Raw genomic sequence first — 27,530 nt, 5'->3', positions numbered from 1 at the left:
CATAGGTGAGTGCACTGAGGGAAGCATAAGGATTCGTTTTTCTGTATTAATTTTTGCCAGTTGCCCAGCTACTTCTTTGAGTAGATCTAGTGTGTGCATGCTTTGTGAACAAATTTCCAAGTGTCCTAGTGTGTAAATTGGCTCAGCAAATAGTGTAAGTAAAATAGTGAAATAGTGGAAGTATTTGTTAAAGTAGTAGTAGTTGCCTGTAAAAACTGAGGAAGCTGTAACTGTTGCGTTTGCAGGAGGGAGCAGGTACCCATTGGTCTTTGCTGGCTTGTTTTTAATCCTGTGCTTGTTGGCACTTCATCTTCCTGCTTGGTAACGTGCACAAGGTGTGGGACTCCAGCAGGCTGAGGCCCTGGCGTTTCAGAGTTCTGTCTTTTCATCCACCAATCTGTTAGAAAGCTTTGCTGTTCAGTAGTAAAATAGCATTGATACAGGCCAAATGGGGAAATTCCAACCAGCAACATCCATGTGGGAATTGAGAAAGAGTTTCTCCTGAGAAATATGAATTCTGTGAGATTTTGTTGTTGTCTCTTGTAATGATTGTTGGGTGGAAACTGAGGAAATCCTGCACTGTGCAGGAGAACATAGTTGGCTTTGAATTCATGTTTCTGTTAAATAGCTTGGTTTATCAGATGGCTTGTTATCAGTGTTATGCTATCTGAACAAATCTTTTGAAACTTATGCTTGCTGATTGGGCCATCAGTGTGTTAATCTGAATTGCTATACTCTATCGCATGAATGCAATTTAGATAATTATGAGGATGTTATCTTGTCGATCTTACTGAGTAGCAATCAGTTACTGACTTTCACAATTATCTCTCCTTTAGCCATTCCACATTTTTTCTTCTTACAGTAGAAGACGGTAGGCTTCTGTTAATAATAACTGTTGTTATTATGCTTTAGGTTTTTTCTACTTAATCAAAATTAGGCATCAAAGATAAAGGAAACCCAGGAAAACAGTAGGTTTCTTTCTTTTTTTTTTTTTCCTCCATCACTTCTGTAGATTTAAAACCTTATCCTTAAAAATGTAGTTGCACACAGGAAGTAAAATCTATGTAGGTCATTTAGTTATAAGGCACGTGCCAGGTTTTATAATGTAGATGTGGAGATTATTTTATCTCCAGTGGTGAGATACTGACTGCTTTTATCAGAGCAGCTTGTTGGTTCAGTTTGTGCTTTACTTTCTAAACAGCCTGTGCTTTGTTAGCCTGTGTCTGTGTGATACATGGTTCTCATTTGATGTCTGTTCTGGTGTCTGGTTTTGTTCTTCTTAACACCTATCCCTTCCTTATCCTCCAAGGAAGATGGTATGGAATGCACGACTGGGGGCAATGAAGCATCAGCAAAGCATGCTTCTGGAACAATAATTGGCATTGGCACTGGCAGGTATTCTCAATAGACAGATATACAATGACATTTAAATCTGCCACCACAAATGGAGATTGAGCATTCAAGCATGTCTAGTCCAAAGATGGAAAAGAGAGAAAGACAAGAAATGGAACTGAAAACCAACTGGTTTCAACATGGGTCCTGTTGCATAAATCTCACTTCCTTCAGCAGAAGAACAGACAAACCTCTTTTACCTAGAATATCTGAAAGTCTAAATAGTTATTATGCAGTTAAAATACTCTTCTTTTTAATTCTCCCTGAATTTAACTGTGTGCTTACTTCTCTTTCCACTTTTGGTTCTTATTTCCGTAAAATTGTAGTCCTGGATCTTTGAACATTTCTATTCCCTTGGAGTTTATTTACTGATAAAGTTTAAAACTTCCTCTTCTCTTTGCTAGTGTCTGTTCTAATGTCTGTAGGTGTCTATGAGCAAATGGGTGGATGCCTGGCAGCACAATTAATGTGTGCATTATTAGAAACCAGTTCTTCATTCAAGTGCACTTTGATGTGTCAGAAGAAACTTCATGGAATGAGTTAGTCTGGTATTAAATTGTCACAAAGTATTCAGCAACCCCATGTATTTTATTTGTGCATTGAAGTTCTCAAGTTGGTATTTTTAATTGATTTTTTTTTTTTTTTACCATCACAGTAATGTGTTCATTTTTTTATTCAATCTCTGTGCAACATAGGTGAATACGTATCTGTTTTTTAATATAGTTAAACCAAATACTGGTGCATGTCTTACATGGTTTTGCAAGGAAGATGATCTGATGGTGTTTACCTGTGCAAACTTTCACGATCCTCCCCAAGGAAAAAAAAATATTAAATTGCATTTTACAGTACCAGTAGTTCTTATTCATCCATCTATGAAGTTTCACTGTGTCGTTAGTGAATTCGATACACCAGCTTGTAAGGAGGAATACATTGCTGTATGATGATTGATTTTTGAACTGTGACAGTTGCACTTAAATCACACATTTTCCATGTCCATAAGGCAAAGCTTACTGATTTCCACTCTGCTTAGTCTTAACTGTGGATCCACTTAATCTTCATAAGGATTGAGTGCATTTCTGAAGACATGCCTGGCTTCCTTATGAAATTCCACTGCCATGGCTTGCCTGCTTCAGGTGCCATTAATCACAGCATTTTTAGGCAGTGTTTTATGTTTATGTTGTTCATTGTTGTAAAGACTTGTGTTATGGTTATGCCAAGGTGCATTTAAGTATAGTTTAAGTACATTTAATGAGTTTAATGACAGTGTGCTGGTTGTCACAGAAGCACCCTGAAACATGCAGTGCTTGTCCAGAAAAAGTAAAATTGAATCTAAGGAAAATTACTGACAATGAGCGGAACATGTAATAAGGAAAGACTGCTTAAGTGGTGTACTCTGCGTTTGAGTACTTAAGTCAAAACAAACCGCATTTGTAGTATTATGGTCTGCCTTCCTTTTGGCTGTCAGAGTGTGGCTCTGAAAAGGGAGTACTGTGTTAGCATTAGCTATATGCAGAGGCATCCATCAGACTTCTAGTAATGATTACTGTATTTGTTTGGTTCCCTTGCTTCTCATTTCATTGTAGACAGTCAAATATTTCACCGGGCTTCAGAAGTTGCATATAAAAAAACGAAATTAGTGTTATAAAGGTAGAGAAATAGGATTCCCTCTTTAAATAGTTGAAAAAATGGTATCTCTTAAGATCACGTAGTACAGCCCAGCGTCGTTACGTGCTTAAGCTCATGAAATAATGAAATTGCAACATCAAAAAGCTTACTCGTGTTGGTTTCTGTATTGATTGGCTCTGTTTAAACAAGTGGAAAATCTCCCTCAAAGCATTGCGTGAAGTTTTAAATCCATCCTTGAATGCCCATCTGAAATGAAGTCTGTTTATTATTACACATCATTGGCAAGGGAGGAGATAAGAGTGAAAGATCTTGTTTAAACAAGGTCACAAGGTTTCTTAAAGGATCATTGAAGCCAGAGAGGAAAATACTTTTAAAGTAATTGCATTTCCTCAGGAAAACAAAACAAAACAACAAAAAAAACCCCACAACTATGGGTTGTTTGAATTGTTTTCCAGAGTTCCTGCAATAGCCTCTGATTCAATACTTGAAAAGTAGTACTAGATTTACTAATAACTTCATGCAGTACCATTAGGTGGTATAAATCTTTAGGGTTCTTATCTTTTCTCTTTGGAGACTATTCAGAGGCATCTGTTATGTAAGTGCCTGCAGTTGTTATCCAGATTCTGGTTTAAATTGTTATTACTTTATTACAGTCATTGCTTCCAGGCTTGACATTGGGTTTGTTTTTTATTAAATAGATAATATGAGGTTTCACAGATAGAAGACCAGTAATTCTCTTCCTCTGTTGTAATAATTGACACTTTGTTTTGTTAACAGAAGTTACTGAGTTATCAGAGGAAGAACTGGATGCTCTCCAGTCTTTTTGCATCATTAAGATAAGGAGGGTGCTGCAGGAGCTGATCTCTAAGCAGGCAAGTGGTGGCAAGTCAAGAAAGCAGCAGCGTGGGTTCACATCAAAGGCATCAGAGGCAAGTGACTTGAACTGCATTGTTCCCCATCAGCTGATGAACAGAATCCGTCTGAAAAACATCCGGGAGACCATTAAACAGGTACTGCATGTGATGGTAACGGTGGTGATTTGGGATGATCAGGTACTGCAGTCCACTGTATGCCCCAGAAGCCTTGTTTTTTGGTTACATTTGCACTTGTTATTTATGGAAGTATTCTGTATGTTGCTAGATTATGTAGCCTTGTTAGCTCTAGTATTGAAAGTATTTCAGAAGGCACAAGCCACCCCTTGCCCCCAGCTTTCTTCCCTTTAGATAGTAGTAGTATTGAAAATTAAAGCATGTCCAATAGGAACTTGGTTTCCTCAGCTCCTTTATTAAAAATCATTTACATCATCTTTATACAGTTTGATGCACTTTTCTTTCTCACCAGCCCAGTATATTCTCCCCCTCTGTCATAGGCAGACAGGCATTCTGACACAGCTCTTCAACTCTGCATCTGCCCTGAGGGTTGAGGCTGGTAGTATTTGGCAGCGATACTTGCATTCTCACTTTGTGCATGTAGATGGATTGGAATATGTGCTTATAGCAGTCATCACCTACAGATGCCTTTACTCATAAATCTGGGCTTTGGCAAATGCCTGTGCCTTGCTTGAAATTGGTACAGAATGTCTGTATTTGCCAAAGTGCTTCTGATTTAAAAAAAAAAAAAAAAAGCTTTGAATATCAATTATGGTCATTTATTTTACTTTCATTCTATCATATGTGCTGGCTTTAATCTGTTGCCATACAGCATAGCAAAAGTGACTGACATATTACTCTGTTAGCTGGGTGAGCAGGATAGAATACTTTAAGTCAGTTCTGGCATAATGATTCTTTGATGCTACCTGCTGAAATCTCAACCAAAATAAATAAGCAACCTACATTCTTTTATTCTATTAGCATTAACCAATCCACCATTCTGTAGAATTCTTGTTGCCTTTTCATTTGCACTACAGTGTAATAATGCATTTTTTAAGGAAAGTGAATTTGATTGCTATGTCTACTTCTGTGTTTATACCACCATGTGATAGCACTTTTATGCAGAGGAAGAGAAATCGAGTTAGAATACAGAGGCTTGAGATGTGGGACTGATTCCACTGCTCTTGCAGTAATGCCTTAGGCCTATATAACAAGATGGAATCTCTGTAAATAAAATCAGATAAAAATTATTGATTATTCATAAACATATTGGGATTTGTGTAATGTTATTAAATATGCTCAAGGTTTCATGGAGAATAAACTAACAAATTAGTACCATTTATTTTTACAAAGAGAACTGCTAATAAAATTTTGTTTGTATTCTGCTTTAGAGTTGCATGTAGATGTTTGAACCAATTGCTTCAGAATTTATTTTCCTCTTAAAATTTGTGGAGATATTGTAACCTCCATGGCTTGTACTTGAGGCCTTATGTTTATTATCAAAGAGGTTCTCAACAACAGCTTTGTTACAGACAGGCTCTTGCATTGGTGGAATTATTGCTGATTAACAATGGCTGTTACTCAGTTGAGATGATCAAGTCTTTGTGCTCTTAGCTTGCTGAAAACATGGGATAAAACACATTCATTTAACTTAATTGAGCCTTCAGGAATTAATATATTAGCTGTTGTGGAAGGCTGGATATCATGCACAGACTAGCTCTCTGGAACATTAATTACTCATCAAGCAAGAGTAACTAATGGCTGATGGTTCTCCTAATGTATTTGACATTAGTCAAGTCAAGTATGCAGAGATTACACTGGTGAAATTGAAGTTAATCCACCCATGACTTATCTACTTAAAGCATTTTGTTGGCTGGTGTAACTGCTCACAGACATGTTAATTTGCAGTCATAACTTTTTTTGACTATTGTAGTTAAGGTAGAAGAAATCAGGGCTGTGTACACAGCCTCAAGTGTCAGGGAAACTTTTCCTGTTACAGAAGAACTAGTGCAGTACAGTTCAGTACTGTGGTTCTGAGATACAGATAATTGTAAATGAAGCTGTCTATGTTATCAGTGCTGGAGAGGGCAATACGTAAGGAGAAGCAAATATATTTAGTGTGAAGGCTTTCAGACAGACTTATCAAGATGACATAGTAACAAAGACTATGGAATTATTTACAGCTGCCTACAAAAGAAAATGTTTATCTTTAGATGCTGTCTATATCTGTATTTTTATTGGTTATTTTTAATGGAGTAGCCATCTTGCTGGGACAGACACTGCTCATTGCATCAAAGTCTCATCCTTCAGGTGACAGAAGCTCAAGTGCACAAATCTTCACTGTGCCCTGACTGTAAGAAGAAGAAGGCAGAGCTAGCCAAAATTACTTTTCTCAGACAGAAGAAGATACTAATGGAAAGAGCTCTACTCCGGGAAAAATTGGAAGAACAGATTTACTCCAAAGTAAGCAAGTGTATCAGGGTTTTTTTGGTAACACTTTGGTACTTACTGTAACTAAAGAATTCTTAAGCCAGATTTTGCCGTAGTTTATAGTAATGTAATCAAATTGATCTGAATGCAGTACAGTTTGGAATGGAACTTGGCTCCATGTTGTTATGAAGCCATGAGGCTAGCATGCTGATCAAGTCATTTAAGCTTGCTTGATTTATATAAGCTGAAGGTCTTTTCCATGCTGTCCTGCAAGTGTTTTGGGTACATTTTGATTAGTTGCCCGCAGTTTTTTTGATGGATTATCCAAAACAAAATGGCAAATAACAAAATGATGTAGGAGTTAGCTCTTCTCATTCTCGTCTTTCTCCAAATCCTTTGCCTTAAGAACTGCTGAATAAGATACTGCAGTGTGCAATGGATTTTATGGAGGCTGAGGCAGCTTGCTCCTTACAGTCTGCTTCTAAGGCTTTTTCTTAACCGTGACAGGGATGTGATTTTTTGTGGGTATTTTTTTGTTTGTTGCTTGAATATGATAACACTGGGGAAGTGAATGTGAAGAGCATTTGACTTTCTGCAAAGATACAGTCTGAATGCCAAAGTTTTCCTGTTACACTATTCACAGAAGCATAGATACACTTGCTTTGTGTGTTCCCAGGTTCTAAGTTGCAGTGATATCAGCTTCAGAGTAGAGCTTTTGCTTTTGTACCTGCCTGTGCATATTGATTTTTTTTTCTGGTGACGTATGTTTTTGTTTTTTCCTCAAAATTGACTTAGTTTTGCCAGGTGACTGTCCCTTCTTCCCAGCTGAATATGGCAGAGGGAAAAAGTAAGGCCTTAATTAAAAATCTGTGGGAACTTAGAGAGCTGGAGGGGAAAACGTAGCTTTGCAGCAAGTCTTCTGTTCTCTTTTCAGAAATACTTTGTGTAATGTGTCACAGCCACATTCCTCTAAAAGTTCTGTGTTTCTGCATATACTGTGGTAGACTCTGGAAATGACTGATCTTTATCATTCTCTACAGATGTGGTGACACTTCTTTAAAGTATTGTCTTCTCAATGCTAACATTCATGCATTATAGTTACACAATCTATTCCAGAAGGATTTTCTTTAATGTAAGCTGGAATTCATGGAATCCCTGCCTGTTCTGTGGCTTCTTCAGGATGCTCTTTCTCAAGGAAGAGTTGTACCACTTCTTGATACAGAGTGAAACCGCAAGCAAGTTGTTTCTGAGCAAAGGATAGAAATGGCTCTCTGAAGCTCCAAAACTTTTTTCTGTGTTTGTGAGCAGATTGGGAATTAGTGGACTGTACCACACATTCCATTTTTTCCTAATAATGCCGGCCTCCTGATTTTTATTTTTATTTTTTTTTATCCATTTTATCTGTAGTTGAAATTTGAGAACTTCAGTCTCAAGTCAGGCTTCATTTTTTGCATTTTTTTTTCCTTCTCTGAAAAGGGCAGCAGATTTTTTTTCTTCATGTCCCTGGGGAAGAACCCATTGGGGAGCAGCTGGGGTAGTGTATGAGCTCCACAGTACTATCGAGCTCTTGGTCATCTATGTTGGCAGCCTTCCACAGAAGGTGGAAGTTATGTGTGGTCTCTTGTGACCAGCATAGCTTTCTGCTTACATGCTGTGTGGGCCAGATCACTGGCCACGTTGGTCAGCAAAGTTTTTAAACAAGGTGCTTTAAAAATCCAGCAAAATTGTGATGATGGATACAGCCTACCTAGTTGCTCTTGAGGGACTGGATATAGTTTCCAGCGGCAGACCTATGATACAAGTACATGACAGGTGACTGGAATCCAAAACCTAACAATTTTCATGTCCCCTTTTTATTTCAGGATGTGCTCACGCTTATAGGAGAAACACTCAGAAGTTTTCCTAAACTTTCAGAGGATCCCAGGAACTTATGGCAAAAGCTGAAAGGCAAAGGTCAGAAAACTTAAAGCCTGAAAATAGTAAACAAAACTCAAGGACATAAAGTACTTGAAAAGTCTTCTGTGAGCAGCCACATACTGAATGCCAGCTATTGCGGATGTAACTTGTTTTGTCAGTGATGAATTGGGTGGAGGTTTAATATTCTTGCAGGTGGAACCAGATATACCCAGTGTGCTGAGGTCTGGGTTATGATTCAACTTTACACTTCCTCAAATGCAAATATTGTATTGTAATCCAGCTAGGTTGGCTTTTCAAATTATGAAAGCCAGCATTTTCTGTTATTAGTCTGAGAAGTGATGAGGTTTTTTTTTTGTTTTATTATTACAATTTTTTGTTAGGATTGCTTGTGAGATATCAGAACTGCTTCCATCCATAAGAAAAATGATTCTGTTTTTTAGAGCAGGGAGGTGTAATTATTGGGTTTCAGCTCAATCTTTGCCTACTGACTTGTGTTAAATTGGAAGTGAGAGTCCCAAATGAAGGAGAAAAAGCAGGTTGCAAAGTAACTGTACAAAGAAGTAAAATGAAGTGGGGTATTTATAGAACTGAAATAATGAGGCTATAACAGAAATTAATCTGTAACACTGAGGATGCCAACAGGACAAAAGATAATAAATTAATCATAGAACCTGTCTAGGCTAGGTGTCTAGGAGGAGAAAATATAAGTTTAAAATGGCATAGGGTATCAAATAATATTTTTGGCAGTTTTTTAATATACTTTGGAATTTGTTGTAATTTTACAGTGGTTTTCAAGATGGCAAAGACTATCTTTAAAGAATGCACCTGGATGGAAGTTGAGTATTCGGTATGCATCCAAATGAAATGGCTGGGGAGCTCAATGGGTTAGACAACAAAATCATTATCTTCACTGTAGCCTAAAAAGATACTTGCTGCTCTTTGAGTGCACCTCAGCTTTCTGATTATTGCTGACAGCAAGAGCTCATTGCATTGCTCATGCGGTGACCTTGTGGCCATTGGACTTTCATGAGTCACAGTTACTGACTCTCATCAGTCTCTGGTTTCTATGTAGTTAGATCTCTTGAAGGCTGTGGAAATCTTGAAGGAATATCCTTATCTATAAACAGAGTGCATAAAGGATATTGCTGCTTAATAGTTCAGTTGCTTAATAAGAAAAATAGGGTAACATTTCACTTTAAAAAAAAAAAAAAAGCAAAAACAAAACACCATTTTAGGACATGAATGTGAATTGTTGCAGTTATTTTGTATTTTATGTCCTTTTAATTATTTTCTTAAATATGCTTATATTGTTTTTAAGAGTGCTGTTCAGCCTTTTGTTTTCATTTTCCTCAAGCCAGTGAAGAGCCTGAAAAGAAATGCTGGGCTATAGCTAGATAGACCCACCTATGTTAGCAGATACCTACATTTTGGTGCTTAAAAACCTGCCTTGAATGAATTGACCCTGAGGAGATTGAACCCCAAGTGAAAACATAATGCAACCCTAAATTCTTCATAGCTAGTCCTCACTGCTTCCTTTGTGGTTTGTTCTGGATTCTTGTAAGCCAGTGGGTTTTGTAGTCCATTGAATGTTCCCTGAAAGGTGGCTTTAATTTTTAAATTGTCACTGCAGGTTATATAGCTACATACATAATGAGCAAGTTCCTGCTTGGTTTTTCACATTACTCTCTGATCCTTAGAAATGATTGAATCCCTTTAAATCTCCTACCTCCTAATCTTTTAAGCCTATTCATTTTATATACACCATCTCTGCTCCTTATTTAGCTTTGGATTGCACTTTGAATCTTGAGTTTCTCTTGAGTCTTTTGAAGTCTCTGGTGATCTGCATAGGCAAAAGGCATACAGTATTCCACAGTAATCTGTGTAGATCCTCATGAGGGATGTCACATACATAGAACTGGTAATCAGGAATAATTCTTTGAAAATGTGTTTTTTTTTGTTGTTGTTGTTGCCAGTGAAAAAATCTTTCAGCCCTTACAAAAAGAATTTTGAGATTCTTGAAGATGGGCTTTCTTTAGGGGAAAAAAAGACATTTTGGTGTTTTGCTTTCAGTATGTAGATCTTTTTATGGGAATACTGAAATATTTCTGTCCAACTCTTTCCTCAAGCCTTTCTGTAAATGCATTGTTACATGAGTTATGCATTACTATTTGGGCTTGGTGTTTGACAACAACTGTGTCTGTAAAGTAGGGCTCACATTCCCATCTCACAGGCTGTACTGTTCTATGTTTGCATAAACGTCACAAAAGCAACTCAAGTAGCTCCTCTGAAAAAGTCAAAGCCTATACTGCCTATGTCTGTTGCTTGCCTTTTCCTACTGCTCACTGCAGTTATTTCCTTTGACTCATTGACCGAATGCTTGTCTTGTGTTTTCCTGTAGCAGCTACTTAAGGACATGAAATGGAATGAATGATCTGGATATCTCAATTTATTTCATAATCCTGTAGTGTCAAAATCCTGTAGGATTATTTCATAATCCTGTAGAGTAGTGATCCAAAAACTCTGACATGGTGGCCAATAGAAAACAAAGAAAGTAAATTGTCTCTGCTCATAGGAGCTTCCTCTCTTGCACCATCCTCAGCAGTAGATTTCTGTTTTGATCCAAAGAAGCACTGTAGAACTATGTTCCAATAAATATTAATTAATATGTAATGTAAAATATCCCTTGTTGGTACTTTCTGGGCATATAAAGAGTAATGTTGGATCAAGGGTGATTCATGTGTTAAACAGCTGTAGTACTGCAAGAAATTAATCTGCCTGCTGCTAGAAGTTCTGGAGATTTGCTTTCTAGCTTTCATGGTACACATAGTTGCGTTATGTCATCTAAGAAATTATTGGTGATGTAGAACAGATTATCTCTGAACTTTGCACTAACTTGGAAGGGTTTTTCATGTATGCGTGGTTTTGTTTTATATATGCTGGTTTCATGTTGTTATTCTTTATTATTGACTATGGATAAAATTATGTTCCTCCAATTACCATAGAAGTCAGTTTCTTATGGACTTTGGCAGTATGATTACCACTTTCACTCTCCTCATGTTTCTCTGTAGGAAAGCTGAAGCTGGCATCTAAGCTCAGTCATTCTGTGGTCTTGTTCTCAACCATCTGTTGGGGCATGGGACTTCATACTTGTTTCTCCCCAAGGATAAACTGCCATCTCACTCACAATAGTTTACTAACGCTCACCGAATAGAAATGAAGCTTCATTGTAATTAACTTGCCTGGATATGGATTTCCAGATACCTGTGCTTTAGTCACCTGCCAGGTTACACCACAGCACTGTGAAATACATACTCACTGAATGTTTGAAGTTGGGAGGTCATCGTATCCCTCATTGTGCAGGGCTATGTGGAGGAGGTGGGACCTGGTTCCACAGCTCCTGTAATGCTTACATTAATCTTGCATCTTTAAAGCTGTATTAGAAAATGAAGAGCTTCAGGCTCCCTGGGGACCGCTGCCTTTTCGTAAATCCATCTCAGTCATAATTCTGTTGCATGACAAGAATTTCTACAAGAATTTCTTGTTTTTTAAGCACGACCAATTTGATCAGGTTCCAAGAAGAGGGTCTGAAACCCTTTTGTTTGTACTGGGAGCTTGACAGCACTTTGATCTGGTGCCGTTGAGGACAAGTTGCTGTTGGAAGGGATCATGTCTCACTGCAAAGCTGCTAAGTGACACAGGATGCAGATTCTTCTTCAGGAAAAATCTGAACTATCATTTTCTGTGCAGTTACTCTAAATCATATATGTGGGTGTCAGGAAGAGTGCTTACAGCTCTGTATATTTAAATATACATGTGTTCTCCAAATTGTGATTTATTACTATTCAATATGATTTTCAGAAAATGACTTTGTCTTCACTCAGTAAAAACTAACATAGGTATAATATGTGCAAACTGTAACAGCATGCAGCGGTTAGTGTTCTAAATACCACTGTTTAGAAAAAGTATAAATGAATTAGTGAGTATTTATGAGGACAGGCTGAGGGAGTTGGGTTTGTTCAGCCTGGAGAAGAGAAGGCTGCGGGGTGACCTCATTGCAGCCTATCAATACCTGAAGGGAACCTACACCCAGGAGGGGAGTAAACTCTTCAAAAGGGCTGACAACAGCAGGACTAGGGGAAATGGTTTTAAGTTGAAGGAGGGAAGATTTAGGTTGGATGTTAGGGGGAAGTTCTTTACTAGGAGAGTGGTTAGGCCCTGGAACGGGCTGCCCAGGGAGGTTGTGGATGCCCCGTCCTTGGACGTGTTTAAGGCCAGGTTGGACGGGGTCCTGGGCAACCTGATCTGAATGTGGATGTTTGGTGGCCCTGCTAGGCAGGGGGGTTGGAACTACATGATCCTTGGGGTCCCTTCCAACCCGGGTGATTCTGTGATTCTGTGATTTATAAATCCTACAGATGCTAAGTTAGCAGTCTTTTTATGCAACCAGCTAACTGTTCCTTTTTGCCATGCAACTGAGAGCTCTGGAGCTCTTTGCCTGCACCAGCAGCAATGTGATCTGTGTGGGGAGAGGCTGGGAAATGAGGGGGAGTGTTTCCTTCTGTCAGTGAGGTACCAACTCCTGTCATTTGAGGGGTCTATAGAATTGGTCAAAATACCTTTAAAAAAAAATAATTATCCAGCTTATGGGCATGGATATCCTTTGCTTATTTATTCCTTTATTTTGTAATAAAATAGTACTGTTTGTTCTCACATAGACTATCGTGTGATCCATAAATACGTTGTGAAGTATATCTGTAGCATGTAACAGATCCCTTTAGAATATTCTGTGAAAAATCATATCTTTAGTTGATCGCACTTTAAGAACATTTACATCCTTCATCTTGACATTTTTAAATAGAACATTTTTTTGCCTACAGAAGTTTACAGCATCATCACAGTATTATAGCTTGTTTAAAAATACATACAGCATCAGTGGTAATTGCAAGCAAGCTGTATACTTGAGCACGGATTTTGTTTGTAATTGTACATGTTTTATACCTGTTTAAACAATTACATATATTAGTATTACATCCACCACTTTGTTAGAAAATATTACTTATATGCTACTCACAATAGAGCTGTCATTTTTCTGAGACATATTGCAGGCTATGAAAATAGAAACACACCATTGTATAGTTTGGTTTAAAAATAATTACAAGCCCAATTGAAAAAAAGAGTTATGTTAGGCTTGCTGTTGATAAGATAGGTTCCATTAACATCGGATGTCCTTAATCCACTTGTGGTTGGAATGCCTCTAGCACCTCTCAGCACTGGATGATCAATGAAAGAAAACACTGACTGACCACTTGCAAGCAAACTCAGGGCTTGAGCCTGCATGCATCTGTCACTGAAGGCAAAGTTCTTCAGTTATGGGCTTGTGGGGCCAGGCTGTTGCTTGCTGAATATCTATGAATCTAAATTACTTAAGGTTACAACTGGATTTCAAAATCTTCAGGTGGATGATTGGATGAGTGCAAGGCAACACATCTCCATTGACTTGTTTCAGCTGTGTTGCGAGCATTAACCAAAATCTGACCTTTTGCCCTCTGTGGGCTGATGGATTTTTGAAAAGACAGGAGTGACAGAGTTCAACTTTCTGTGTTGGTAATACAATAGAGATTAAAAATACACGTTTGTGTTGGTTTTACTTTGCACAAATGAGACTAAATATATAAATATATATAATAAAGCTGTAGGAAATCTCCAAACTGCTAACAACTCTTATAAACGAGATAAAATAAGGATATATTTGCTTGGAAATTTCATAGTTGGCATTCTTTTTATTATTCCTAGGTAATGCAACAATATTTTGTTGGATCCTTTTTTCTTTTTCTTTATGAAATGAGTCCAGGCGTGCTTTGAAAAATGCTCCTTTCGTGGTCTTTCTGATATTCCTCTTGTGCTTTCTGCAGTTTTTTATCTCTGAGTTTCCACTTGTGAAAACAGTAGGTTACTAGGGATGTCATTATCAAAGAGAAAATAATAATCAGCACTACTATCAGTGCAATAGTGGATGAGAGGGACCCCTCCAGCTGCTTATTTTCAGTGTCTCTTGTTGTGTTTAATTTAGCAAAGTTCTCATATTCTGTTGAGGCCAAAAATGTGGGTACAGCAACTTCTTTGAACTTGGGCCTCATTGGGATTCAGTAGCTTTTCTCACTCAGTCCAAATTAGTGAAGAAGCACGACCTATGGCTCCCTTGTCACCTGTGACATTCATAAGACAGTTTTCTCCTCAGGTTCTCCAGGCATAGATGAGGCTCAGAAGTTCTGTTTGTTTTGGAAGCCAGATAGTGTGGGAATAACAGTAAGTGTCACAAAGCTAACAGCAAAGGTCATCTATATCCAGAGTTCTGAAGTCAGAAACCTTTGTGCACTGCCCTCTTTTTTATTGAGAGGTGAGGGGAAGCTGCTTGCTTGACTGCCAGTTTGTGATCCTTTGTCTTTTTAAACAGATAATTGAAGAAAATGAATTAATTTTCCAGAAACATTGTGGTAGCAGAGCTTATCCTCAGGCTTAAAAACAAACAAACAAACAACCCACAAGATCTGCAACAAGTGTAGTTTGTATCTTGCACGTGTGTTCAGCGAGGGGTTTTTTTCCCCCCAAATATTCCTAAGAGATGTGAAATCAAAGGCAGATTTTTTTGCTGAGGGGTAGGCTTGGTTCTGCTAACATCATAGGCAGAAAACAGCTACAAAGCAGCTCTGATGTTAATGAACAGGTTTCTTTTTTATATTATTTTTCCCTCTTCTTTGATATTTGCTCGCACGCTTGGCTTGTCCAGAGAGGATTTTGGTTTGGGAATTTTGTCCTTGGTATTAGGAGATGTCCTTGCTGACTGCAAATCTGGAATCTAGAAAAATGACCTAGGTAAAAAAAATGACATAGGATTACTAAAGAGGTAAACTCCCCTACAGGCACTGAATTAATAATTCTGACACAATTTCACTTACATTTAAGTTTGGCTTTGATACATGCTATGTGTGACAATTCCTAAAATATATATATTCATCTGAGCACTTCTGAAGTTAAAAGAGCTGGTACAAGGAGGGGTTTACGTTGCCCTCTGCCCCTCATGGTAGTTCTCATCTTGAAGTTAAACCTGATGGGGAATAAGCCTGGCCCATTCTTACTGGTTTCTGCAGTGGCTCAGGGCAGTAGGTTTGGCCGAGGTTATTTTAATTTGAGGAGCTGTAAGCATTTTCAGAGCTATTTATTTCAAATAACAGATTGTTCTAAACCCCCTCCATCCCATTCCCAAATGCTTTGAGGCCAAATTTAGGTTTCAAAGATCGTGCAGCATAACTGTTTGGAGATGCTCTATTTGATAGGATGCAATTGTAATTCATCCTCTTTATCAAAAATCTGTGGCTCATCCCACTCAGGCTAGCAGAGAACTGAGAGTCTCTTTTGCTAATTAGCAGAGTTTTCAGCAGCGCATTCTTGTTAGTAATAAAGACTGTTTACTATAAATTAGTATTCTGTTGATGTTAAAAGATGTAAATGAGCAGTTCTTGCCAGTTTGGAACAATATGTTCACACAGTCAAAAATAAATGCTGATTTTTAAAGAAGGTTTAACAGCCAGATTATACTGTTGTTTAGGACAAAAAATACGTGTTCGTAAAGCTGATTGAAAGCTTTTCATTTAAGAAAACAAGTGCAACAGACCATAACTTTAATGAATGTCTACATGTTGTATTACTGACAAGGGGTATATAAGGAGATTATGAGCAATAGAATATTTTAGTGCCACCTTGTTATGTATTCAGCAGCTTTCTCAGGTAGCCTGAAGAAATAGCAAGAAAATAAGAAACTGAGTAAATGCCCTTGTGTTTGATGAAGTAGCTGTGTCCACCACCTACACAGAAGTCCAAGAGGGTGGAATGTCTCAGCACTAATGAAAATCAGATGATGATGTACTTGCCTGAACCTGTGTTTCATCTCATCTGTATCCACAGCTATCAGATTCCTACAGGGAAGAAGTGCAGTCATTAGACATCAGGTACTGCACAGTACTGTTCCAGAGATGTGGCTGGGTGTTAACTGTAATTCCATTTCAGAATCCGATACACATCTTCAAAAACAAAACAAAACTGCTTTGATTTTTAAGGTCTGCAAAGTATTACTTGGGCCTAACCTGCATTTGGGGAGAAGGAGGCTGCATTTATGGACAAATCCCTGCTTCAAAACATATTGACTAAGGGTACAGTTTTGTGGTTCTTCTGTGCCACGAGTGACTGTGACCAAACCCATCAGTATCTGCCAGTAATACAAAATCATTAAGGCTGGAAAAGACCTCTAAGATCATCTGATCCAACTGTCAAGCCATTTTCACTAACCCTGTCCCTTGTGCTGTATCTACACATTTCTTGAAAACTTCTGGCAATGGTGACTCTACTGCCTCCCTAGGCAGCCTGTGCCAGTGCCTCTCCAGTCCTTCTGAGAATTTTCCTGATATCCAACCTGAACCTCCCCAGTGCAATTTGAGGCCATTACCTGTTCTATCACTAATTACCTGAGAAAAGAAGCTGACCCTCCGCACCCCCACAGTCTCCTTTCAGGGAGTTGTAGGGAGTGGTAAGGTCTCCCCTCAGCCTTCTCTTTTCCTGACTAAACAATCCCATTTCCCTTAGCCTCTACATTACATCTGTGCTCCACATAGCTTTGTTGCCCTTCTGTGGATGTGCTCCAGGGCCTCAATGGTTTTCTTGCAGTGAGGGGCCTGGTACTGAATATAGTACTTGAGATGTGGCCTCACTAGAGCTGCGTACAAGGGTATAGTCACATCCCTGCTCCTGCTGGCTGCACTATTTCTGATACAAACTGGAATGCCATTGGCATTCTTGGCCACTTGGGCACACTTGTGGCTCCTGTTCAGCTGGCTGTCAATTAACAGCCCAGATCCTTTTTTTCTATACAGTTTGCTAGTTACTCTGCCCCACGTGGTCATAGAAGGAGAGGAGGGTGGTTGAGCAGGACCCGAATCTATGCTGGCTAGACCTGATCCTCTGGATCACACATACTTTGTCATATCATTCAAGATATCTGTTCCATGACCTTTGCCAATACTGAGGTCAGGCTGACCAGTCTATAGTTCCTTCTTCCAATGATTTATGTAGTCAGGCATCACATTTGCCTTGTTTCCTGGAACCTCCCCAGTTGACTAGGACTGTCTTGGCAACCACTTCTTCCAGCTACTTTAGCACCCTTGAGTGGATCCCATATGGCCATATGGACTTGTGACAGTCCAGGTAGAGTAGCAGGTTGCTAACCGTTTCCTCTAGAACTATGAGGGGTTTATTTTGCTCCCCATCCCTATCTTCCAGCTCAGGAGGTAATAACTGCTAACTCTCCTTTTTTGTTTATTTTGTTTATTTTTTAAACTTGTTGGGGTCAAAGATTGCTTTACCTCATTCCTTGATATTATTATATTTTTCTCCCAATGAAAGCTGTAGTGTCATTGAGAGCCTCACACTCTGCAGTAACGTGCTGTATCTGAATCAGAAAAAAATACAGGGATGAAAAACTGAGCTTTTTTAATCCACTGTTGTATTTTCTGTCATAAATGCAAGAAACTCAGAGAGGTGGGAAGTAGGATTTCTTTCAAGCCAGCACACTGCCCAAACTGGTTTGAGCTTAGTAGCTGTTGTGATGTCATCTGGTTTGAACAATGACTGAATAACATGACAGTTTGTATGCCTGGCATAACTTCTTCAAAATCTTGCAGATGTAAGAGGAGTCTTAATCTTCACTTGTACTGGCTGAAGGCCTCCTTCCTAATCAAATTGGTAGAGTCCTAAACTAGTAAGGGCTGGAGAACTGTGAAGGTTGGGGCATGGTGAGGCTGGAGAAATGGGTAGAGGGGAAGTAACACAAAGTTTAACGAGGGGAAATGCAAAGACATGATCCTGGAGAGGAATAACCTTATGCAAAGTGTGCATTGATGGCCACCCAGCTAGGAAGCAGTTTTGCAGAGCCTGGGGACCTGGGGTTCTGGTGGATACCTAGCTGAACGTGAACCAGCTGCATGCTCAAGGGCACCCTGAGATGCATTATAAAGCGCATCTCCAGCAACCTGAGAAGATGGTTATTCACTTCTACACAGCACTGGAGAGACAACAGTAGCAGCAGTGGTAAATGTCATAGCATAGCTCACATTACAGTATCCGAGACTTTGGTTTCTGAAAAAGAGTCAAGCCTCTAGCATTATGTTTAAGTTTAGAGAGGACTGTTCACATTAACTGTAATTGTTGTATTAAGTACACACACACTGAATGCATGTTTCAAGTTTCCAACAACTGAAGACTCATTGTCTGCATGTTCTCTTGAGGAAATTTTCCATTAAAAAATACCCAAAGCATTCTTCAGTATCTATGCTCTGATTTAAATCAAACAGAGAATAAATTGTTCTTACATTGTTGGGTTGTTTGCATGTGTGAGTCATAAGTCTACAGTGTGTTTTGTCTGAGAATTATAAATATGCAAACTAGTATCTGAGGAATTTCCATTAACATTTAATAGCATATATTAGAATGGTTCAGGTATTTACAAAAGAAAAAAAAGTGATTTTTGGCCAGGAACAAACAGTGAACTGGGTTTGTTTGAACAAACTTTTAATGCTTTTAATGAAAGCACGTTAAAATATCTGTAAGCTAATTACATGGTTTTTGTCCTCACCTAGACACGTGTGTTGGCACTATGGCTCATATTTCCATATCTTTGTGTCTTAGCAAGCTAATATGTGATGTAAAGCAAAAGTTGGTATAAGCTCAGAAGGACAAAATTTGCTCCTCATTTTGTAATGTCCACGAGACAGCCGTTGCCTTCTGTTTGGTTTTCCAAGCTTGATTTCTGAAGGTTACATGCAACTTACAGGGGAGAAACGAAGGGCAAATTAGTGACAAATTAATCTCAAATGTTCTTGCGGTTATTGGTGTCTGTCAAATGCTGAATTATGAAAAGAAGAAAGAATATTGATCATCAGCTTTTTTTTTTTATTTCACTGAGAATCCTTGCCACTTTAAGTGGGCAAAACTTACCTCTCTGAAAGTGATTTGGTAATGAATAATGTTGTCACTAGTGTTGTTAATGAAAAGAATAATGAGAACTTATACTGAATCCTTAAAAGCACATGAATTCACAATGCTCATTTGGAGGCCAGACTTGCACTTGTATGGAGTTTTAGTTGCCAATGTTTTTTTTCTTTTTTTCCTGTTTGGATAACTGTTTTGTGATTCTTTGTTTCAGCTGAAGGAATGACTGCGTTCTGTGAACATCTGGAATCATCAGCTTCATTGAAAGAATGAGGACCGGAAATTTTAAGTGAGGTACTGCAGTTTTGCTGTTTTAGTAGGAAGCCAATTGTTAATCTTTAGGTTAAGTCAGACTTCTTTCCTGTGACTTTTTGGTTTTATTCACAGAGGAAGAAAGGCTGATAAGCACATGTAAACCAGTAGAAAGCGAGGCGATGTTATGATACTGTTCTCAAGTGAACAGAAAAGCATCTTTTCAAAGATCACTGACCTGAAACTATAAACTTACTCCTTGTGAATTAATATCAAAAATCTCTTTGATTCCAGGAGGAGGAGAATCTTTGGTTTCTATCTTGTGTGTCTCTTTCATGTACTCAAGCATTCAGAGCGTTTTCAAATCAAATGCTGAATTCCTTCTAGCATTTCTATCATCTTTATTAAGTATTGGCTTTTTAATGTAGTTTTAGGCTTGCTTTCTTTCTGCCTTCAACTTGTAAATTTTTTGCTGCCTTTCAAATTGTATCTTCTGTTTTTATTGCATTACAGAAGATTGTGCTTCCTCTCTCCATATTTGCATCTTTTTGATGTGAAAACATTTGTATGAAATGTATCCATCATATACTAAACCTGATATGTAAATGATTCTTTTCCTTCAGAGCTAGAGTAGCAAGGCAGTCTACTAATACATTTGTGCACAAAATTGCAGATGAAAGCTGGAGTGGGAGTGAGAGCAAATGAAAGCAGAGATGAGGGAGGAAGGAATGGAAGAACAGCAGAAGGGAGGAAGGGCTTCAGAAAGTGAGATATGGCAATGAGGAAGGACTTCAGAAAGTGAAGTGTAGCAGTAAGTTGCTACTTATTTTTCACTACATCATCTGTAAACTTCTATATAAGAACAAGGGACAGATTTCATGGGTATTTTAAGTATGTAAATAAGACCGCCGAAGACATTTGACACTTTTTGCATTATCTAACTGGACAAGAGGAATGACTTAGAAGTAAAAGAGGGGGAATTTAGGTAAGATGTTAGGGAGAAGTTTATTCAGAAGGTGGTGAAGCACTGGCAATGCTGCCCAGGGAAGCTGTGGGTGCCCCATGCATGGAGGCATTTAAGGCCAGGCTGGATGGGGACCTGGGCAGACTGATATGGTGGATGGCAATCCTGCCTGTGGCAGGGGATATGAACTAGATGATCTTCAAGGTCCTCTCCAACCTAAGCCACTGTATGATTCTTTGATTTTCAAAATGCTCAAACATACTAGTGCAGATCTGTCTTTATCTTTGAATGCTTAAAATACAGTTGGAAATCTTGAGGTTTCAAGTCTGATCAGATTTCAGCTGAGAGCCAGCTTGGTTTCATAATTCCCAGGTTCTGTGCACTTAGGGTATGGGCTTAAATAATAAAGATTGGGTTGCTGCAGCACAGCAGCATACTTCAGGTGTGTTTATAACACATTGCTGGATTTGTAAGAGTTAAGCACCATAGATTTATTGGAGTGATCCTAAAATGAAACAACCTTTTTGTTTTTGTTAGTCTTCCTTGTAAATCTAAAAACAAAATCCAAATTTGATCTGTATTAGATATTTACACTGAATCATTCCTCAGAACTTAATTTGCTGATACCCTTACTATTACATGCAGTGAGATAACAGGCAGCTTCAATGCAAATTTAAACAAGTCGGTCTGTTTTTTAATTAAGGGTATAAACTTCTGCCCCTGTCTTTTACAATGCTTTACCCAATTTATATCCTAGTGAGCAAGAAAACTCTGCTTTTAACAGTTGTTCAGCCTGCTCTGTCTTCATCTTTGAAAAGATGCTTTTGTGTTCACTTGGAATACGCTGGTTTTTTGACTATCTTTTGGTTTTGAAGTTTCCTCCTTACCGATGCAAGAGGAGGAAAAAATCGCAAGTTTTGGAAGCACTTGCATCACCTCATTCCAGCATTGATCAGATCTGTAAATCAACAGAAGGTTTGATCTTGTTCCTGTAAAAGGAATGATGTCTACTGGGATTCTGATCCTCCTTAAAGCTGCAGAAGGCTTTGATAACTTTGAGGGATAGACTGTGTATGACAAAAACAACTTTAGTGCAGATCCTGATACCATCTTACCTCTGCACTGAGAGATGCTGAGCAAAACAGCCTCTGCTGATTTGGATGGAAGCTGCAGGCTGTAAGCTTTGCTTAGGATGTTTGCTTTTGAGTTATTCCGGAACAACCGACGTGGGCAGGTGCCTGTGCTTAATGTGGACTGTAAATGTGACATACTATTTTCTTGGGCATTCAGTTTATAAGAACCCATATGGAACTACTTCTGCTTTTTTTTTTTTTTTTTTAATGTTTTAATTTTAATTAAGTCATTGCTGAAGAGTAGGGCAGTTGAAGCAACAGACTCGTAACACTTAAGCTCTCTCCAAAATTGATACTTATCCCACTGCTTTGATTACCTCCTCCTCATGATAGTGTAACACACTCACTTAGTATAACTATGATTTGATAAATGCCAGTGTCTGTTCAGGTGTGATTACAGCCTTCTTGTAACTGCATGTTTTTGCAAATACTGCTTTCTGTGCCTGCACAATTCAAATCCTTGTGGAAGCTACCGATGCCTGTTACCATTAAGAAACTGCAACTAAATCATGCTGTAGATGGAATGCTTGACAAATTCCCATCTCAAATCAGTGCTAGCTAGATGTACTTGGTTCAACTATATAGTGGGGTAAAGAAAGTTTATCATCCTGATCGATGAAATCTTAGTATAACATTTTTAGGGTAGCTTTGAAACTGAGTATTAGAAGCTCCCAATTGGCATGGGCTGACTGAGGCTTATGAATGCTGCAGTAAAACATGTTGGGAAGAGACATCCATGGTCTCTTAGCCTTTTCAAGTGCTCATATGTGGGGAAGGGGTTGGAATGTACTTTTTTGGGTTTGAATTTGAAAAGCAGTGCTGTATCATAGTGCTGTTCTCTAAACAGTTGAGCAGATCTGTTCCTTTGTGATGTTCATTTAGAACTAGTTTTTTTAAAATGCAGTGAAACCTACGTCAAGATTTCTTTTCTCAAGACAGCACACAACATTCCTCTTCTCAGAGGATGGATTTTCCAGATAAGCCACTCTGGTTTTCCTTAAAAAATAAAGGAGCAATCTTCTATTGCCAGCTGTAAAATGTATCCTATTAAAAAAAAATGCTTTATTTTCCCTTTGAGATTTTTTTTTTGTGCTTACTTTTTTTCTAATTTAGTTGGTATTCATTTCTTTTGCACAACATTCTTCCCTGTTCTTCCCAAACACCCTTCAAAACTCAGGGCAGTCACAGCCTGTGACTTAGAGAGGCAACCTGTAAATTCTACCATTAGTTTGTATTTTAAATGTTATTATGTGAAAACACAAACCTTGAAGTACAACCAATTCCTTAGTCCACACTGATGCTTCAACTCTGAGATTTTTCTATTTGTCTGTTTCTGAGATCAATTTGTTCTTATGCTCTGTTTTACATTTTTTTTTGAGTCAGAGCAAATACTCACCAGTCAGGTCCAAGCAGACTGTTTAACTGTTCTTTTGAATCCCAGGATATGTGAAAATTTGAAAACAGTTTAGGGCTGAATTCAAATGAGCAAAGTCCTAAGAAGCTTTGTAAAACAGGATTTGAAAACAATCAGTAGGCTTTTCATTACAGCCTCATTTTCTTTGCAGGTGAAGGAAGATTCTGATTCTGGGCTAATTGGTTGTGAAAAGAAGATGAACAAATGAAATCTGTTTATTTTTTATCCCTCTCTTGCCTCCTTTTTTAATCTTCTCATTTTTTTTTCTGTTTCCCTACTGCTGGTAAGGAATGCAATTACGGATGGGACACTTTACAGCCTTTCTATAAAATCTGCCAAGATTGAAACTCCCGCAGGGATAACATTTTTATAAATGTACCGAAGAGCAGGAGATTGTTTGAACGTTCAAATGTTCATCCAACTCATTTAAAAGAAAACTCTTCTCCTTCCAGCCAGTGTGCCTGTTCTTGATGGATAGCTCCAGTCTAGAACTACAACATATTCAGCATTCTGGGGATTTTATCTTTAAAATTGTGCAAGAGAAATACCAAGTTAAAGGGTGGGAGGAAGCAGAGGGGGATAGAGGGGGAGTGATGAATGTCATTTGTGAAACAGCTACTTGGTACATTTCTGGAATAAGATCACATTTATTTCCCCACGACACGGACTGGGACAGTCTCTGTTGAAACTGAGAGTTCTAGATAAGCAGTGAGCGCCCTTCTTCTCTGCTGCCCTCTTCTCCCCTTTCCCAGAATTAAAGCACAGGTGCTTTGTCTTTTGGGCAAAAAGAGCCAGCTTGTGGTCAGCTGGTGCCTGTGCTGAGCCTAAAGGAGTAGGCAGTGGGGGAAAAGGGAATAAAGACTTCCTTTAGGCACTCAACGCTTATTAGTGTACATTGACTTTTGTTTTAGCTTGAAATCACATCCCAAACTAGGGGCAAGTTATGTGAAATGCATTTGAGGTAACACATTAGAGGCAGCGAGTGCAGTGCTTTAACTGTGAGTGGGAGGGGATGCAGGGCACTGAGGGGGGACCCTTTGTGTAGGTTGCAGGCTTTGGTCTGCGTGCACTGCAAGATGTACTGGCCCGGTGTGGGCACGGAGGGCAAGGAGCAGGCACGTCTTGTAGGTGAGCAAAGGGCTTGGGCTCCTGGGGCTGCAGGTGAACAAAGAGGCTGGGGGTCTTGAGCCGTGCTCCTGCAGCTCTGTATGCTGTGCTGCACAGTGCTGTGCCGTGCCAGCTCCGCATGCCGGTACCGCGGTGCCGTGCCATGCCAACCCTTCACGCTTGGGTACCGGCCATGCTGTGCCAGCCCTGTGCACCGGGTGCCGCACCGTGCCGGCCCCACGTGCCAAGCACCGCACCGTGCTGTCCGGTGGGAGGCTGCGGAGGGCTGAGCCGGATGCAGCTGCTCTCCAAGGCACCTGCCTGCCCAGCCAGGCAAGAAGCACGTCTGCAGCGGGCAGTTTCATTGCTCAGGCTTTCATTGCTGCCGTGTTTTGCACCCCATAATGGGAAAATCAGCTTTATCGGGAAAACAGCTCATTCTCTGGATTCCCTCTGAAAGACGCCTTCTGCATAATGTGGAAGGAAGGAAGGCTTTTGACTTTGTTCATTTTAAAAAAGATTGCAACGCCTGCCCCCTCCTCCCTCCTCTTCCTAATGAGACTCTGGTTCCGCACAAAGGATTTATCATAGCCATGCAGCACTCACCTTCTCCGGCCACATCTTCCTCAGCCTGCTGGGCTACTTTCAGAGGGGGAGCGCCAGCAGCGGCATGAAGCTGGAGCCTGACTGTGGAGGTTCCCGAGCCCCTGCTGCCTCGGTGCTCTCGTGCCCCTCGTTCTTTACAGCAGAGCAGCTGAACGGGCGCCGTACTTGTGCTGCAGCTGCGGGGAGGGTGGAACCACTCCACACACCCTCAGCAGCGCTCGCTGAGCGCAGCCAAATTTTTCAACTTTATTTAGGGGGAAGAATAGATCACATGGGGAGCTTCACCGAATGGGGAGGAGCATGGTAGTGCAGAATCAGGTCACTAACATAAAAACCCAGGAGTTAGTCACAGACACAAAGATTAACGCTGCTAGCATAATCCAGGCATGAAAAGCAAGCTGAGACAAAGGCAAGAGATGCTTATGGGAATGAAGTGCTTCTGTTTGCCTCCCTTATCTGTGTCATTACACAGGGTAATCTTTTGCTCCTTATATCAGGTGAGTTTTCCTACTTGAGTAAGAAATAGAGTGGAATGTGTAAGAAATGTTTTCAGCTTCCAAATAATTCTGAGACGATGTCCTGGGCTGTCAATTTGGCATTTCCACTGGCTTATTGTTTAGTATCTCAAATGCTTGGTTTGTCTCTGTTCTGCCATGTTGTATCAGTTAGGTCCAGGATAGATGCTACAGACCCGTTCCAAAACACACACATGCCCACATAAAACAGCCTGGGTTGGGCAATGGTCTCTGGCTCCAAGCTTTATTTTTTATCTCTTGCTCAGACAAAGGCAGGAAGGATGCTGGCCCATATTGTCCCACTGGCTGAGAATTAAGTTTCTGTGATGCTTTTTTTCTGATCTGGCATTCCCGAGGAAATGGTAAAGCTCCTATGAGGGGTGTATATAAAGCAGAAGGTGTCCCTGTGTGCCAAGGACTGCAGCAGGATTCCTACTACTTTTAATATCTGTGTTTATTTAATCATCAGTGATGCATCCAAAAAGCTTCTGCTGTACTTAGGTTATTTAGGGACCCAAACTCAAATGCAGATTCCTAAATGTGGTTACTAAAATACACATCTATCTTGTGAAGAAGTGGGCCTGACTTTGATAGGTGCTAAGCAACTGTTCTGCATTTCCGTCTGCTTTTACGTCACATCCCACCTTCTGCCACCTTCCTCCTGTCCACATTTGTAAAAAGAAATTAACTTGGAAAACTAGGCTGCCTTCTTCTTTGCTTACAGAATCGTCCTGCCCCAAAGAACCCAAATACATGATTCCGGACAAAGGGGAAATCAGGAACGCAGCGGCTTGCCGCTACAAAGAGGCTCCATTTGTCTGGTTTGTATAAAGCTGCAGGACAGCCTGTACATCTTGTGCCCCAGAATTACTCAGTCATCTAACAGTTGCACCTGTCTACAGAGGAATTGCACTTCCTTCAGCCTGCAGACAAATCAACCAGCTGTGGCAGTTAAAGGCTGAAACAAAATGCTGAATCCTGGCAACTTGCTAATGAAGGGCTCAAGTTAGTTTGTAGGAGCCTCTGGGCTGGGAGTCATGTTAATTGAGCTACTAAAGCAAGAAAAACAACCTTCCTGTCAGTATAAATCAAAATATGTAGCTCTAAATTCTCTGAAGGTAAATCTGTAGGGTGTAACTTAGGCTTCTTGCTCTCGTTTCCCCAAGCCTTGGGTGTAAAGGAGCAGCATGTGCCTGTTGCAGGCTGCCTGCGGTCTCTAAAGGAATGGAGGAGTACAGCTGCTCAGAGCAGAGCAGAGAATAGCAATTGGTTCCTTTATAGGGCAAATCACTGAAGTGTAGAAAAAGCACTTCGCATCTTTGCTACAATACAGATGTACTGAAAACACAGTTTGAACCTGTCCATGTGCTTTAAATTAAAAAATGGTGTATTTCTGAGCTAGTCTTGTAGGGAACCTGTTGCTTTTTGACCTGGAAATTGTTCCAGGTGGACAGACACCAGATTTTCAGCAGAGGTGTATGAGTTGTTTGAGATATTTTCTGTAGTTTTTATTTAAAATAATTTCTCTATTTTGCTTCATAGCAATGAAAAAACAAGCTTAGCAAGTCTCATTAGCCATTGTTTGTATTTTCTTTTCCAAGTTATTTTTTTCCTTACTGACAAGTTTTTTTTCTCTTATGCATTTCAGAAAGCTTCCTCCTGTATTTCTTTCTATCCACAGCTTTTAAATGAAGTTTCTTATGTCTCCTGGAAAAGCTATGTATAAGTGTGTACATATAGAGATGTAGGCATATGTGTATGTTTTTACATGCAAAGTCCAGGCAATACAAATTTCTATAAGTTTGTATTAGTTCAAAGATTTTTTTTCCTCCCTTTTTAGTTATATTTATCTTTCCCTGATATTTTTGCTTCTGAACTTATAAGTGAGCCCATATGGAATGTCTGAAAATGGTCCAATATGTTTTTAGGCTACACCAAGTCTTTTTTTTTTTCAGATACTTGTCCTTAATATCCAGTATTTCTAAGAAACTGAAATTTCTCACACTATCAGATTTAGCACTTTCTGAATTTTTCTGAAGCTATTTCAAGGCTTGTAAGTGGTCAGAAGCTATCAGGTATGATGAAGATTGTGGCCATGTTGGAGGGTTACTGTCACACTGAAAACAATCTCCGTGTAGTATAGCACTGTCTCCTGCAGGAAATCACCTATTTTCCAGGACATCAGTGGTTTGATAAATTCTTTATGTCATGGTTAATCCCACAGGTCTAAGTCAGCAGTGATATATGAAAGCCCAGCTCCTGCTGATT

At 39.4% G+C, this 27,530-nt stretch overlaps 1 protein-coding gene across 4 annotated transcripts in view; it reads left to right on the top strand.

The window, feature by feature from the left end:
- CUNH8orf48 (chromosome unknown C8orf48 homolog) overlaps nt 1-27,530 on the top strand; it is a 67,102-nt gene that overhangs the window by 8,297 nt on the left and 31,275 nt on the right. For 2 of the 4 annotated variants that reach the window (XR_006180003.1, XM_042876375.1), the window contains exons 4-7: nt 3,796-4,028; nt 6,198-6,350; nt 8,180-8,270; nt 19,486-19,565. Coding sequence is in view for 3 of the 4 variants with exons in the window: in XM_042876375.1 (XP_042732309.1) it covers nt 3,796-4,028; nt 6,198-6,350; nt 8,180-8,270; nt 19,486-19,544 (536 nt within the window). In the remaining variant the exon portion in view is untranslated. Of the gene's footprint in view, nt 1-3,795; nt 4,029-6,197; nt 6,351-8,179; nt 8,271-19,485; nt 19,566-23,185; nt 23,486-27,530 lie in introns of those variants that run through there. The other 2 variants (XM_042876373.1, XM_042876374.1) reach the window with 2 other exon arrangements.

Source organism: Lagopus leucura, unplaced genomic scaffold, assembly GCF_019238085.1.
Source record: "Lagopus leucura isolate 7727_CA_CO unplaced genomic scaffold, USGS_WTPT01 Super-Scaffold_100016, whole genome shotgun sequence".
Classification (NCBI taxonomy): domain Eukaryota; kingdom Metazoa; phylum Chordata; class Aves; order Galliformes; family Phasianidae; genus Lagopus; species Lagopus leucura.
The sequence above is the reverse complement of the archived record's forward strand: the minus strand, read 5'-3'. Positions and strand labels throughout refer to the sequence as shown.